Genomic DNA, 16,134 nt, shown 5'->3' with positions numbered 1-16,134 from the left:
CATTTTCAGTCATGTTCAGGGGACAAAATCCCATGACTCAATAATACTACTACTACTGCTACTATTACTACACCTCCTGCAGAGCAAATAATAGAAGTGCAAATGTTGAGGCCAAGGAGGGGTTCCCCCACGTGCAGTGATCACAGAAAACATATGAATGGAAGAACGTGAACGTGTGAATGACATTTCCCCTCAGGTAGATCAGTTGTGCTTGCCGTTTTTCTGAGATGCTCTCAGTCTCAGTCTGTCTCTTTCTCATGGAAGAGTTCCCATGAAGACAATACATTGTAGAGAAATAAGGTTCTCACATTCTGGGGCGTCACCACATAGAGTGATTTTCCAGTACCGAACCTCACATGTGTACTGCATAGTCCATGTATTTACAGGAAACTCAAAAATGGAAAACATATCTGCTGTTCATTTATGGAGCAACATTTACCATGTAAAAACCTGTCAATCCTGTCAGTAAATGAGATTAGTCACAGGTGAAGCAGGTCAGAAATGAGCGATAATGTCAGGATTTGTCAAAAATGTGTGTGTGTGTGTGTGTGTGTTCGCCACCCCCACCCACCCTGGCTGTTGATGCGGATGTTCATGGGCATCTGTGCGGTCATGGCCAGCAGGTTGTGCTGCAGGGCCCTCTGCAACAGCCGCTGGTGCTCCTCGGCGGGCAGCGCCATCTTCTTCTCCGGCGGCTCGCCCGCCTCCAGTTTGTCCCGCAGCTGCTCCAGCGCCGCCACCTGTGCCACCATGGCCGCCTGCGCGGCAGCCGTCTGCACCGCCGCCGCCTGGGCCGCCAACACAGAGTGGCCGGACAGAGCTCCCGGGAGCCGTCCGGCTGCAGACAGGGGCTGCACGGCCTCGTCCTCTGCAGTGAGGAGGTGGGGAGAGAGGTAAGGGTGAGAAGGTGGAGGGAGGAAGCAGAGAGATGAGTCAACTTTATCTACAATCACGTCACCCACTAAGAAACACCTACAGGCCTGCTGGTCTGTTCAGACACGTGACTGTCATTGCATTTAGGGGCACAAGAAAGCTTATTTCAGAGATTCACTCAAGTTCATGGCAAGCAATGTTCAACAAAAATAATTTTTCAAAGAGCTTCCTCTTATCCATAAATTCCTCAAGACAGGCAATATCCTCAGATAAATAAACCTTGAGAGAGAATCACATAACACTCCCATGAGGCTGACATTTTGAAAGTAACTTGAATAACTTATCTTTCAATGACAAGAAAAGCCTTATGATTTCATGACTCAGATATTAGTCATTGTAGTGAGGTATTGATACATAGTGTTCATTATGAAAGAAATCTGAAACATACAACTTGGAGTTCACAGTATTCTTTGAGTATCTCACAAAATGTCTACAAACAAAACTGCATTTAAGCTTCAATTGCACCAACACACCGGAAGGACGAGGCTTACTGCAAATGCATCTACCCATCAAGATGAAAACGTTAACAAAAAGGAGAAAAAGACTGAAAAAAAGCAAAAAAGCACAGGAGTGAGAGCCAACTTGAAATAATGCCAAGAGGCGGTTTCAGATGGTTTTGGTGGTAGATTCCACAGACCAAACATGCTATTCATTTAATGAAGAACAAAGCCTTTCATTCATACTAAAGCCAACAGATAATAACTAATGTAAATATCATTTGAGAGGGACAAAAATGAACACAAAAACGACTAACCTTTCTTGACTTTCTGGATGGGCGTCATTGTTGCGCCGTTGGTGCCCATTCCCATGCCCATGCTGGACATGGAGAGCTTGGGGGAGGAGAGCATGGTGGGCGTGCCGTTGGGCGAGTAGGTGAAGAGAGAGCTGCCGAAGCTCTGCCGCCGGCCCTCTCGCCGGTTGCTGTCGATGGCTGCCTGGAGCTCGTTGGGATTGCTCAGCCCCCGCTTATCACATTCATAAGGGTAAAGGTACTTCATGTATCTATGGCAACAAGGACAATTAGGGCATCAGTCCAGATTGATTTTTTTACACCTACTTTTTTCACAGTAGATGCATTTTAATAGGACACACATTGCAGGTCATGCACAAGTATCTTTAGCTGGTTCAGAGGTACAAAATGTCTCGTATGAAGGCCACTTGAGTGTCTACGATTTTCTTTTTAGGCTTTTATATGTTTTAAACATCTTAATATGTCTCACTGAAGGAATTCCTCAGAGAGCCAGCTGCCAAACCCAGAGAGTTAAGAGTGTTGTGTGAGGCAGAGTCAGTAAAAGGTAGTCGATGTCTGGAGAGTTGTTACTCATCCTCTATCGCAGCCTTGGGTGAACACAGCAACAGGGGTAAATTAAGCTGCACCTTCCTGTTCATGCCATCTCTAAGCATCAGACAGTTGGCAGTGGCTAACCACAAGACATCCTCCACATGTTCTCATCTCTTGAAATCAGTATGACCCAATTCACTCCTAATCTTCACACTGAGACTTCTGAAGTAACACTACACAAAGTCCTATACTGAAACTGAAAGTGGCACAACAAAAGGTTGGGAATGTTGGCTGTTTTGTGTTCGTTCACTGATTGCTAGCGAGCGCTAGCTAGCTGAGTCACAGAGTGCACAGTCACTGCCACTCACTGTGTCCTGAGGGTGAAAGCAGCACTGGTGATTGAGGTAGGCAGGTTGAGTCCTTTGGTAATCTCCCTCCACAGCTTCTTGTTGATGACCTCCACGAGGCCACCCTTCTCTGTCACCAGCTGATACAGCATGTATAGGTCAAGCACTTGCTTAGCCATGATGGGGATACGGTTGACTGGTGTTCCTGCAGTGTGGGAGGGTGGAGAGAGCAACAAATAATGAATGACATTAACTGCCTTCAATTCTTATTCATTCAGGTTGATATTTCAGACGATATTGTAGAAACACCAAAGGTAGACAAACCAGGTCCTGATGCTTTCCATCCTAAAACTGTGACCAAATGTCTGGGCAAATCTCACCCCTAGGGGGCAGGATTGCCTGACCCAGCACTCATATGGACTTAAGATGTGAATACTTCAAAAGGGAGCGTCTCAAAACAAAATTCCTTCAAAACATCACAACGTCAAAATTGATTATCGCCCAGGATAGAGCAAATAACTCATGCAATGTCTTAGAAAAGAAAAAAAGGGTGGAGGGAAAAATGTTCCTCTCACATGCACTGGGCAATGTTTTGATGTAATCAGATATGGCAGCAACCTAAACAAAAAACCATGTGACTTTCATATGCTCAGATATACTGGCAATCTATTTTAGCACACACACACACTGTGTGAACAGCCAGAGTTGGCGAGACCATAAAGCAATCATCCCAGAGATGAATAAAGATCTACCCATCGAGGTGAAAGCTGAGAATTGTATTTACATGTCCAACAAGATGTGGGCCGGGTGTTGCGTGTGTTTCACGTTTGTGAACAGGCGATCTCTGTGATCACTCCCAGAATCCATTGGGGCAGATACTGGGCAGCACAATCAAGCAATCAGGGTAATCCGAGCTAGTGTTTGTGAGTGGCCAGGGGATTAATGGGGACCCACCTGTGAAATGGTGGCTACGTACCTCGCTTCTGCATGAAGCTAAACAGGTCATCCAAAAACTCCTTGCGTTTGGGGTCTCCGTCCAATTCATACAGCTGCAGTGGAAGAGAAAGAGAGAGGGGGGGTGTAATTAGGCAGGAGAACAAAACAAAAACAAAAAAAATAACTGAATGTATTGGCACCACAATGAATTATACTTTTAGTTAGCTTAACGTGTGAGACATTGAGAGAGAGAGAGAGAGAGAGAGAGAGAGAGAGAGAGAGAGAGAGAGAGAGAGTGTGTAACAGAAAGAGCAAAAGTGCAAAGACACACACAGAGATTTCATGGGAAGGGGGACTATAGTGAAAGACTGTATGGAACAGAATCTTGAGGTAGTCCAGCTGCCATTTTGTGCAAACACATGTTCAAACCTCCCAGAGAAGGATATGACCCCCTCCCCCCCACACACACACCCTATAAATTGCATAGTGAGACTAAAAGTCCAAATGTGGTCTTACAAATAGAATCAAAACAGTTTTTCCTCATACAGAACTTGGAAAAGACCAAGACCAAAAACCATTTGGACTTTGAAACTGGAAATTTCCCAGAAAATGTTACAAGACACAGAAGAGACTGCACATTTCACAAACATTAACCAACTCCTTATATACTGTCCCCTCTCTCCATTTTTTCTGACACATGCTCTCTCTCTCTCCCCCCCCCCCTCTCTCCTTTTCTCTTTCTCTCCCTCTCCACCCCCCATCCCATGTCCAGTTTTTTTCCCAGAGAAATTGATATGAAAGGCTGTTAATCATTATGCCTCTTGGGAACACAGAGGCAGTGAAATGACAGAGTTGGGGGACGTTGGCTTTCAGGAAAGTAAACTTAGGCCCTCTCTACAGCCTCCACAAATACCCCACCCCACTTCCCTTCTTATCCATGGTTTTCACTCTGGTCCACAAGCTCCCCATTTTCTCTTTGGCTGTTTAGTGCTCATTAGTGACGCTGAGTGAGTCTAAGATCTTATTATCAGAGATGTGGGGGGATGTGTGTGTGTGTGTGTGTGTGTGTGTGTGGGGGAGGGTGGCGAGGCTGGAGGCAAGTAGAGGCTTAATTACAGGATGCATTTTCAAGGAGGGACACACTATAAATCTTTGAAATGGCTCCCCTCAGTCTCTCCCTCTCTCTTCCTTTTCAAATGGACATTCACACACACACACACACACACACACACACACACACACACACACACACACACACAGAGAAGTTTCTAATGGATCTCTCCAATGGTCTCCTGGCTTTTCCCCTTCCTCTCCACTCCCCACAGCAGCACAATCTAGCCCTTCCTTTTCCCCTGCATTCCAGTGGCTATCCTGCCCCATTCTTCTGGGCAGAGCCGGAGCACACAAGTGCCGCCACCAGCACCAGAGACACTGATGGAGGCCTCTGTGTTAAATTGCAACGGTCTGGCACCACCGCTAATTTGTCTGGAGAGTTTAAGGGATTATTTTCTGTCTTTTTTTTGGTGACATTGTTTCTTCCCAGGGCGGATCAAAAGGCAGGGCGGACAATTGTGATGGGGGGGGGGGGGGGGGGGGGGGGGGTTTCTCAGCCGATGAGTGTGGGTGGGGACAGTGGTAGAGAATGAGGTATGGGTGTGTGTGAGTGTGTGGGGATGTGTGGTTCAGGTTACAGGTTGATTGAATGGCACAGTTGGTAACACAGCATTAAGGCACAACAGAGGCAGCAGCAGAGTGCTATGGATGTACCACCCACTCTGTGAGGAGAAAGGGGTCTTGCTTTTGCGAGCACAGAATGCACACACACACACACACACACACACACACACACACACACACACACACACACACACACACCTTTTAAATGGTTAACGGTTTTCTCATATGGTACAGCGGAACCAACCAATACTACCCCCTCGTCTTTCATAGTATGGGCCTCCCCCTCACGGGCCCCTTTGGTCTTATTGCTGGATGCAGCTGCATCCTTTTCTCAAGATCCCCCAAACTCCACATAGTACACTCAAAACCAATGCCCGCACATAGAACCACTCCAACCCCCAAATGCCCCCACCCCCACCACTACAACTTCAGCAGAACATCTGTTTATCTGACAAAGGGCGGGGAGTGCCAAAGGTTTTTACATCTAGTAAAATCTAAGGCACACACTGATAGGGTGTCTCCTTGCAATAAATGAAATGGCAGGAGAAGAAGAAACACACACACACACAAACACAAATACACACACAAACCTTGAACAAACTAGCTTCCAGCTATTACCTTGACCAAAAAAAAAAAAAAACACTTATGAAACATATATGAGCTGTTTTTGCTTCTTCTTTTAGTTGCTATGGAGTTCTTTTTAGTTTCCCGTCTCCATGTGTCTTTGTTGCTCTGGCCCAAGTTTAGTTTCGGGACTTGGCGGTTGAAGGACCCTCACGCACTTACGCCACTCTGCTGCATCTCTGCACCCGCAGCCCTGCACATCAAAGGCAGTGCCCGCCCCACAAGCATTTCATTATGTCCTGCTATTTCTGCAGCAGGCGTTTAAAGAAACCAACACTGCAAGAGCTATAATGCAACATAAAATAGTGGTAATCATATGGCATCACACACCAGTCTATAGCCTAGGCTACTGTGGTCTAAGGCTGGGCGATAAATCGATTTATTCGTATTTGACTTTGATTTATTTGAATGAAAATCGTTTTTCTCTTTAACTTCCACTGACGCTCTCCCCTTGAGCACCCGTAGTTCAAAGTAGGCATATCGTTTTCCTAGTTCCCACACGCAAACAACATCTTGTTGCTGAAGATTGTTAAATTTTTCTGCCTGGAGTGCTCTCTCTCTCTCTCTCTCTCTCTCTCTCTCTCTCTCTGGTGGGGGGCTCAACATGAGGGCTCTGGATTGGGTGGGACTTAAACATAGCCACATGATATAGGCCTAGAATGGGAGTGGCAAGCTGAACATTATCACATAAGGTAGCGTGTAGTATCAGTAATGATGATTATGACAAGTATAAGTTATAAGTAAGTGTGGGCATTAGGCAATAACTGTAAACATTTATATCTGAAAATACACAAAGCTCAGGTCATTCTTTCGCAATGATTTAAACCCAAGTCACGTAAAACAAGAAACAAGCCTTTTCTGCTGACCATGTTGACACTTCCTCAGAGATTGTGATACCACTGCAAGCACAGACAGAGAAATCAGGAAGCAAACCACAAATAGCTCTGCCACACGTGCACCTTGATCTAACAAAAAATCACTACCAAACTCAAGTCAGATCACCACCATATCAGCAACAGTGTAACTGCAACCTATTAATTTGCTCTCACTAGAACACAATTCACCAGATGAAGAGATGAAGACTATTCTATTAGGTAGTATTCATATAAAAACAAACTAAAGCAGCTGCTAGGGTGCCCTTGGCCACAGACTGCCACAACTGGCTTAAAATAAAGAAAAAGAGTCTGAAACATCCAGGTCTGCATGTTACGACAAAACGCCTCCCCCACCCCCGTGCTTCTTGGTGAAATTCCTGCCTTCTCAACCTCCGATTCCTAATTCAATGGCTGTATGTCAGATGTCATGCAGGATTAGAGATGAGTGAGACCAAATCCTTTTGTGTGGTAGATAGGCACACAGGGGGCTGAGGTTTGGGTGACTATCTAGGCATTCATTTGGATCTGGCCCCAGGGCCTCATCTCGGGAGATGCCAATGGTAGTCTAAGGGACCATAGTGACCTACATTTCCGTGGTGCTTCACACAACACGAACGGAATTCCAAATATACCATAGATCAACATAATTGAAAACAATGAAGACAGTTAAACTGGAAAGATACTTACTAACTAGATGCAAAAACTAGATGGAAAATAGAGCACTGCAACAAAGTAGAGCAAACAGTATCCACCAACTATGAGGTATACAAATGTCTCCAGACAAACAAAACCCACCAAGAAATCAAAAAGAAAATTACAGCATCTATGGCTACATCATGGTAAAAAAAGGTTTAAAAAAATCTGGATTTGTGTCCTGAAGGGGGGTAGGGCACTTGGAAACATGTCTGTGCAAAATCAAATAGGTCACATGCACAGAAAGTGAGAGAACCAAATTCCATCTCTGTACAAAATGACAGACAAACAATGCCTTCACTGTGTGCTGGCAGATCAATATTTGAAGTAGTCAGTCAGTGTGCTTGTTGGATTAATTTGCCTGGATTAAAGGAATTAAAGAGAGGAAAAAAACAAAATCGGACCCTTTTGAAAACAATACCTCAACCTGCGTCATAGGAAATATAGACTGAAATGCAAAAAAATGGAATGCACTGACATCCAAACTGTGATCAATTTGGGAAAAGGCTAATCTAATTAGCCGGCATGTGATGTTCTTGATGGTTAATAATTGCGGCGAACCGCCTTTGCCATCGCCATGGCAACGTGGACACCCGTGAATGAAATTCCTTATGCTGGCAAGGAGCAACAAACGACACATATTGGTTGTTTGTATGCCGTCTTCCTTGTCAGTCATGTTATGTAGTTATTGCTACTGTTGTACCGTAGTATTGCTTTGCTATGTAGAGCTGAGAGCAACTTTGGGTTTGAGAAAGGCACTAAATAAAACATTTTATCATCATCATCATCATCATTATATCTGCAGGACTGGTGCCTACAGGGCAATGAGCTGAAGCCAGAAGGCCCCTCTGCCGACGGAGAGACACTGGGGACAATATTGTTTTATTTGTTTGTTTATGTTGTTAATTATACCCTTTACTGGCAGGGAAACAAAAATATCAATTATATAAAAAATAACAACCATTTTCAAGTGTTTCAGCCAGTCATAGCACCTCTGAATGTGCACAACACAACATTTAGCTGGCGCAGAATTGCATAAAAGAATAAAATTCGACCACTGGCATCTCTAAATGTCATATAATTGGCTGATAGTCGAGTAAACAACGCTGATATTGGCTGATACCAATGTTAAGCTGTTACATATCGGTGCATCACTAACAGATACCCCTGGCTGTCAAATCTGGGGTGAAAGGGAGGACTGTTGTGTCTGGCAGGGAGAAGAGCGAGACCTGTGCTTTGTCAGGCAAGGAGTGAGTTTGTTCAACAAGACACAAGAGAAGGGGGAGGAAGGTTTTGGTGTTGGTGTGGGTGGGGTGTGGGTGACTGGGTTGACACTTAGGATAGATGAATCCTCTTTGCATGGCTCTAGTTACATTGCCCTGCTTATGCACACACATGTTAACAGTCACTCTCTCACACACACACACACACACACACACACTTCCTTCATTGGGCCTCTGTGTGACAGCCCCTTGCTGCCCTGCCTGATCAATAAGGGCACAGTGAGTGTTTAACCCCTGGTGACCTCTGATTTGTCCATGCCTTGTCACATGTCCTCCCCCTCCGTTGTCCTCTGTGAGTAAGAGGTGGTGGCTGGAGCCCGGCGCTTCCTTACAACACTCCTCCATTAGGATTCTGGGGCAGGGGGGTGGCAGAGGTGCATCTGGGGGGGTCAGATGGAGTGGGGAGTGTCTGGGAAGAGTGTGGGGGTTAAGTGCCAAGTGGCCTGACAGGGTGAGGTGTCCAAGAGACACGACACTGCTGCCAGCTTACTGACATACTACAGCCCACATCACAACACATGTTCTGCCAAAACATTACACATGGCCTTTGCCTGTTTACACTAAAATCAATGCGATCCTTCAGGCAAGGGTACTGAAAAGATCATAGATAGAAGAAAAGACATTTGCAGGGAATTGTAAAGATCCAGGCTCTTTGCTAAATAATCCTGTGACTTTAAAACAATAACTTCATTTTAAAACACTGATTTCTAACTAAACGATTCTCCGTACATTCTGTTTTTCTTTACATTTAATAAAGCAGTCCTCTGACATGAGAAGCTCATCTAAATAAGCTGCTTCAAAACATAAACACACCACTTACATTTTTCAAGTAAAAAGACTTGGCGTACAGTAGACAGAAACAGGAAAAGATTTTTTTTTTAAAAACTGCTGGCCTAGGTCTTTATGCAATCTTTGTTTACATTCCTGCCGCTTCCCCTCTCCCCGCTTCCCCACCACGCGCATGCTGTCTCCTCCCCTTCGGCGCCATATTGAGTGCCTGCCAAGTTCCAGAATCCCCCTGGCTCCTCTACTCTGACATCAGCTCAGAGCAGCCAGCAAGCAAACATGTGCTGGTCTTGCGACTCCTTGCCTTTCAGCCAAGGGCCGCCTTGGCGCGTGGCGCACAGCTTGGCTTCTCTTCAAAGTCTGACCCCCACCCCCCCTCACCCCGCCCCAGGTTTTCTCCGTCCACTCTAAACCTAACCCCCCCCCCCGCCCCTTCACATCCCCTTTTATAAACATCAAGTCCCTCTCCACATTGTGTGAGTAAGCCATGACCAGCCATTTCTCCCCCTCTCCACGTGTCTCCACCTTTTTATTGCAGTCTTTTCATTTCGTTCTCTTTATGTGAAAGAGCATAACGAGACATCTGTGGGTTTGTCTCTGGTCTGCATGACCAAGCCGGCAGAATAGGTTGAGAATAGTGAATCTCAAATTTGCCCTACTTAAGGGGCCTCACCCGAAACCAACCGACTCGCTCCCTTAAGCAGAAAAAAAGTTGCCAACCGGGTGTGAAATATATAATTTTAGTCACAATATCACTAATCCTCAACATGCAAATCCACCAACCAGCTCAAAACCAACATGCCTGAATGTTGGCTGAGTTTGTGATAAAAAAGGGAACAAGAAAACACAAGAAAAAAGACCCAATTGCAATGACAAACCATGGCGCAAACAGGCCGAGGAAACTACCGGAGTGTGACTAAATGCACAATGCACTGCCAGCAGCTGGCTTTGGTGCCGGGCTGTAAGGCGCTGCTGTACAGAGCGAACCCCCAGCGGGAGTGGCCGGCCGCTGGCCGAGGATATTTGTTTGAGGTAATCCCCATAAATGGATACATCATGTCACAATGACAAATGAAAAGAAGAGCAGGCCACCTGCCAGCCCCCACACCACTCATCGCCCGAACGGCACAGGAGTGGAAAACACAGCTAATCCAATGCCATGGATGTTTTTACTGATGAGATTACCAACTAATACAGATACAAATCGACATGCACATTATAATTTGCATGCTAATTTGAGGTAAATAGTATCTTTGGAAACCTGAATTTATGTATAGTGAGGAAATGTTTGAGTCAAATACAACTAATACAAGAGTTAACTGTAATCGTCACATAGACATTGCTCTTCTCTCCAATGATTTTCCAGTGACAGATCTTGTGATGACAGACATTCAATAACCCACTGTTAGATGCCAACAGCAAAACTTGCATCGCAAACAGCATCTGTTAGGCATAGATTTATGTGTCAAATATAAACACACAGATAGCATTGGAATCTGCTTTGAAGGATCTAAATGGCCAGCAATAGGGTTGGTTGTGTGAGGATTCCTCATGTCTCGTCTCTGAACTCCCTGCTACTTACTACTGAGTGGCCAAAGAGCCCCCCTGAGAAATCACACTAAAGTCTTTTTCTATCAGGTCCAGAGTGACCCCACTAGTGCCTGTGGCAGTCTGGCCTGTGGAAATCAATCTTTAATGCAGGTTCCCCAGGACGCAGTGGGGCCAGAGCAGCAGCGTGCTGAATTTTTAAAGAGATGTCTGCTTTACTGTCCATCTGCAGCCCATCTGCCCTCCTGGCCTGGACTTTGAAAGATAGAAAAAAATGCAAGCAGGGACTTCAAAAGACTCTCTCTCTCTCTCTCTCTCTCTCTCTCTCTCTATTCTACTTCCTTTTGTTTATTTTTATGTATATATCTTTTTAAGCCTTTTTATTTGCGATAAACAACTGTGGTCAAAACAATGAAAATATGTAAGTTCCTGACCATAAAAGATGAAGACAATTTGATGAAAACCACTTAGATAATAGTTTAAAAAAATTGTAATATGAGAGCTATAATCCAACACAAACAGAAGAGGATCTACTGCTGGGGAGGGGAGAAAAGAAACCTCCTGAAGCTGTAAATGGTGGTCCGTCCAGTTCTGTTGGCAATATAACTTGTTTGACCTCCCCTCCCCACCAAACCCCGATAGGGCGCTATACTGACATTTGAGCTCTTGTAATAAAATACGCCACTGATTTTCCCCAGACTGTTAAGCAAAGGATCTCTGAAAACTACACATTCTCATGCTGTCCTGATGTTGGCCCAGACAAGAACATTTTACTTTTTGCAGTGTACATCTTAGTTGTGGTTGTGTTTATCTCGCAAAGACTTGTCCTGAAAAACCTAAGCAAACATGACTCAATCAGACATGCAAGAGTGAAATCTGTGCCATTTCTTTTTCATTAATCCACTGCTGTTTCATTTTGATATCACCCAATAAATCCTCCACGCTATTTTTCTTTGCGTCCCACGCCTGCCTGTGGCTGATAAAACTATCTGGGGCCACTGGCAACGTGCCTCGACATTTGATTAATTAATAGTCACATCTAAATTAGAAACACACTGTAGCACATGGGGACTTTATTTAGTTTGGCCTTTCCCCACTCTGCATTGCAAGAGGTGAAACAAGTTTTCCTCTTCAGACAGCCAGAGGCTGGACGACAACTTGGGGAGGGGGACACTGGTATTTAGTGCTTTAATGCTGTTTTCTGCTCACCTGAAATTCAAGATTCAATTGTGTGTGTGTGTGTGTGTGTGTGGGTGTGTGTGTGTGTGTGTGTGAAAGAGGATGGGAATGGATCAGAGAATGAGCGTGTGAGTGAGTGTGAGTGTGACAGAGAGAGAGAGAGAGAGAAAAAGAGAGAGAGAGAGAGAGAGGAGGGGAGTGGGCCAGAGAGAGAGAGAGTGAGTGAGTGAGAGGAGGGGAGTGGGCCAGAGAGTGAGTGAGTGAGTGAGTGAGTGAGTGAGTGAGAGGAGGGGAGTGGGCCAGAGAGTGAGAGAGTGAGTGTGTGTTCCCACTTTCGGTTTGGAAGGCTTCCAACTGACAGCAACAGATAGAGAGGCACGGCACTTTCTACGAGGGGTCTGCGTCCAGAGTGGTCAGATTATCACTCGCCCCAGGCACATTCCAACTGCCTACACCCACCTGCCTAAAATAAACTGCTCAGCCTTAACCCTTTCCTGGCAGGCTCCGGTTTCCCCAGAGTGTGGGGAAATAAAGGGATTTCTCTGGTGCAAGCTCAATACTTGCATATAAATACAAACTGACAGTGGTTGCAAAGCACAGAATAACAAATATTTTAAGAAAGAAAGAAAAAAAAGATTGTCTTCCTGCCATTACTATCAAAAGCTGGGGCTGAAGGCCACTCATATGATGCAATCAGCCTGACATTAGCGGATGATTGTGTAACATTATCTTAACGGACAAGGAACTGGCATGTTTGATTACATAACTGCCAACTATGACTCCCTTCAGAGGTATCGGTACAAGGGGTACCTAGGCAAATACTGCATTTCCTTGACTAATCAAATGATCTCAGACTTCCTTGTATCTCGGGACACCAGGATTTGTGAGAAAGACATGTTAATTGACATCCTTGAGAAGGACCAAATACGTATGGGCAACAAACAAACAAATCAACAGCGGTAGCCATCTCATAAAACCCCCACCTGACTTGTCGTAGATCATCTTTGGGGCCACACACATGTGGATGAAGGGGTGAGCGTAAACTGGAGAGTCAGGGAATGTGAGTAAGACGAGATGAGACTTTATCAAGCTGCTGTCCAATGGGCATGTCCAAGAGCACTGGACTGACACTGCATCTGTGGTCTATGCTGCCCACAGTAACTGAGAGGGGTGGTGGTGGTGGTGGTGGTATGTCATGGGTGTGGGTGAACAGGCTCAACGGCCTGCCAAACAAGGGGCCTCATCCCTCACCATTTACTGTCACTGATGTGAAAAACAATTGCAAAATTATCAGCCTCTTTGGCTTGTGACGAACAATTGGAATCATTTTTAGTCAGGGTGTGGTGAACATTTAGGCCACCATTTAATCACAGAGAGAGAGAAAGAGGCAGAGAGAGAGAGCGATAGAGAGAGAGAGAGTGGGAGAAGGAAAGAGAGGGAGAGAGAGAAAGAAACAGAGACAGACAGATTCAGTGGCACCAGACATTCTCTCAGAGATGAAGCTCAATCAAATGTGGAAACCCCTGCCATTACATTGTCCTCTGAACAAACATCTTCATCATCATAAAAGTGACAATGACACAACTTGGAGTGGCGTCTGTACTCTGATAACATCAGAGTGTATCGTGTGTTCAGACAGCCCATTTGACTTTCTATGTAAATAGTGGCATTAAGCCAAATCACATGCACAGATCAAAAAAGAAAAGAAGACAGAAACAAACTGACATTCTCAGGGAACGCACACTCCCTGTCTGGCAGAGACGATTCAGGATGGCCAAGGTGTGCAGTATGTCAGATACGAAAAACAAGAAGTTGACAGAATCAGCATATACTGTTCCATATTTAGCCTTAAAGAACTGGACCCCAGAGAAACAGACCCAGAGTCAGCAAACATTTTCTTTGGAGTACAGAAAAACGTTATCCCTTTTCCCACATATGCCTAAAAACCCGAATCAGTTGGGCAAGTTGTACTTAATTAAAAGACAAAAGAAGCAAATCAAACCAATTCTACTGGGATAGGTTTTAATAGGCATAGCAGGGGCCCTGTTATTACTGACACACACACACACACACACACACACACACACACACACACACACACACACCTTACGCTGAGACCAGTGACACTGGCGACTGGACCTAACTGTGTCAGACCTGATTCAAATAAAAAAAGGGGTCACAGCCCTCGGCGTCCTACCTGACGAAACTGCTCCTCATACGTCCAGTCGGCATGGTCCTGGGGGACCAGTACGCCCTGTGAGGCGTGCATGGGCAGAGCGGCCCCACGGGGCTCTTGCTCTGGGGCCGCCCGCGGCTTCAGCAGCTGGGAGTGGGGGTGCATCTGGCGGTGCGGCAGGAGCAGGATGCCCTTGCCGGGGGTGATGGCCTCACGGCCTGTGGGCAGGCCTTCGTCGGCGAGGTCGTCATCATAGTCCTCTTCCATTTCCCCCTCAAAGTCATCCTCGTCCCACTTCTGCTTTCTGAAGGGCAGAGAGAAGCATTGACATGGGAGGCGATTAGCAAGTGTTGTACAGCTTTTGTTTTGAGGTTGTACATTACTGTTTTCACAGAACTCAGTTTCTCGAGGTCACAGAGTACTGTCGGTACAAAAAAAAAAACGAAGCAGCCAGGCAGCTACAGTGCTACACTTTGGGGGCATCTTTAAAATCATGCCCCCAGAGTGTAGCATTGTAGATGCCTGGCTGCTCTAGCTGTTGGCTGCATCGTTTTTTTTCACGCTGTATTAAGTATTTCACTCAAGTTTTTTTTTCATAATAAAACAAACAAGAAATAGATAGACAAAAAAACCTCTTACAGCTGCTCTTCTTCCTCTGAACCCATCATGTCCTTGTAGGGCTCCTCCACTTCTTCGTCATCATCCTCGTCCTCTTCGTCACAGACACTGCTGCGCTCCGACATGGGACTGTCCGCCTGTCTCTGCAGCCCGGCTGCTGCTGCACGCATGGCCGCCAGCGCCGCCATCTGGGCGTGCTCCGATTCGGCAGCCGGGCTGCCCATGCGCTCCTCGTCTGTGCCGGCGGCGGTCCCTCCGCCACCGCGGTCAAGCTGTCCTTGGTTCTGAGCAGCCTGCTGCTGCTTCTGCTGCTCCAACTCCATCAGCAACTTGGCTCTCTGCTGCCTGTGCAGGTTCTCCATCACGGCCTGGAGCTTCATCTCCAGGTCGAGGCGCTGGGGGCTGGAGGCTGGGGGTGGAGGGGGATAGGCAGCGTGGGGAGAGAGAGCAAAAGGAATGGGGGGGGGGGGGGGGTTCTTTCCTTCACTGGTCCTTCCTCAAGCAGAGAAAGGGTTTAAGGCGTTTTAAGGCTTTTGTAGGCTAAGGTGGTGATGATGACGATGATGATGAATGTGGTAAGGGTTTCCCTGTTTTGCTTAGGTTTATGAACGCTCGAGGGATTAAAAAGTGAAATCTAAATTGGATTAATTTCAATAAAACTTTCCGAGTCCTAGCGGGGACAATGACACATGACCGCTCCCGCCGTCTGTCTGTCTGGGTCCCCCTCCCTTCCTCCCGTGAAGGGCAAGTCGGACAGCGTCTCTCCACCCCCGCTCAGCTGGCGGCCCCCTCTGACCCCTGACAGGTGTGCAGCAGCTCCAATCTCCCAGCAGGCCGATCAGTGAGCCACACCTGGACGGACGAGTCCCCCTACGTCAGACACCGCACCAAACACTAGCAAGGCCTACACACACACACACACACACACACACACACACACACACACACACACACACACACACACACACACACAAAAGAGGGAGAGAGTATGAGTGACATGGTATGAGAAGGAGGGAGGGAGAGAAAGAGAGATTTTGATTTTGAAAGTATACAAGTGTAGATATGATTTGATGAAGAATGCGTCACTGACAGTTCGGTTCAGTTGCACTCTGGTTCACTCATGATTAATTTCCTTAAAAACCAGCTTCCATTACATGTGGTCTGACGGGTCCAAACG

The 16,134-nt window shown here is 46.1% G+C and overlaps 1 protein-coding gene across 1 annotated transcript in view; it reads right to left on the bottom strand.

Moving 5' to 3' along the window:
• The window catches only part of arid3a (AT-rich interactive domain 3A), a 20,686-nt gene extending 5,265 nt beyond the window's left edge, over positions 1-15,421 (bottom strand). The window contains exons 1-6 of the mRNA XM_076278374.1: positions 14,979-15,421; positions 14,361-14,643; positions 3,539-3,611; positions 2,584-2,767; positions 1,688-1,935; positions 572-868 (exon numbers count right to left, since the gene is read on the bottom strand). Coding sequence (XP_076134489.1) covers positions 572-868; positions 1,688-1,935; positions 2,584-2,767; positions 3,539-3,611; positions 14,361-14,643; positions 14,979-15,337 — 1,444 coding nt within the window. The 5' untranslated portion in view covers positions 15,338-15,421. The remainder of the gene's footprint in view (positions 1-571; positions 869-1,687; positions 1,936-2,583; positions 2,768-3,538; positions 3,612-14,360; positions 14,644-14,978) is intronic.
• Between the last annotated feature and the right edge of the window lie 713 nt (positions 15,422-16,134).

The sequence above is a fragment of the Alosa pseudoharengus genome, unplaced genomic scaffold (genome assembly GCF_046254945.1).
Source record: "Alosa pseudoharengus isolate Yale_2024_CS ecotype anadromous, Long Island Sound unplaced genomic scaffold, YU_APseudo_1.1 YU_APseudo_1.1_scf_11, whole genome shotgun sequence".
Lineage (NCBI taxonomy): Eukaryota > Metazoa > Chordata > Actinopteri > Clupeiformes > Clupeidae > Alosa > Alosa pseudoharengus.
The sequence above is the reverse complement of the archived record's forward strand: the minus strand, read 5'-3'. Positions and strand labels throughout refer to the sequence as shown.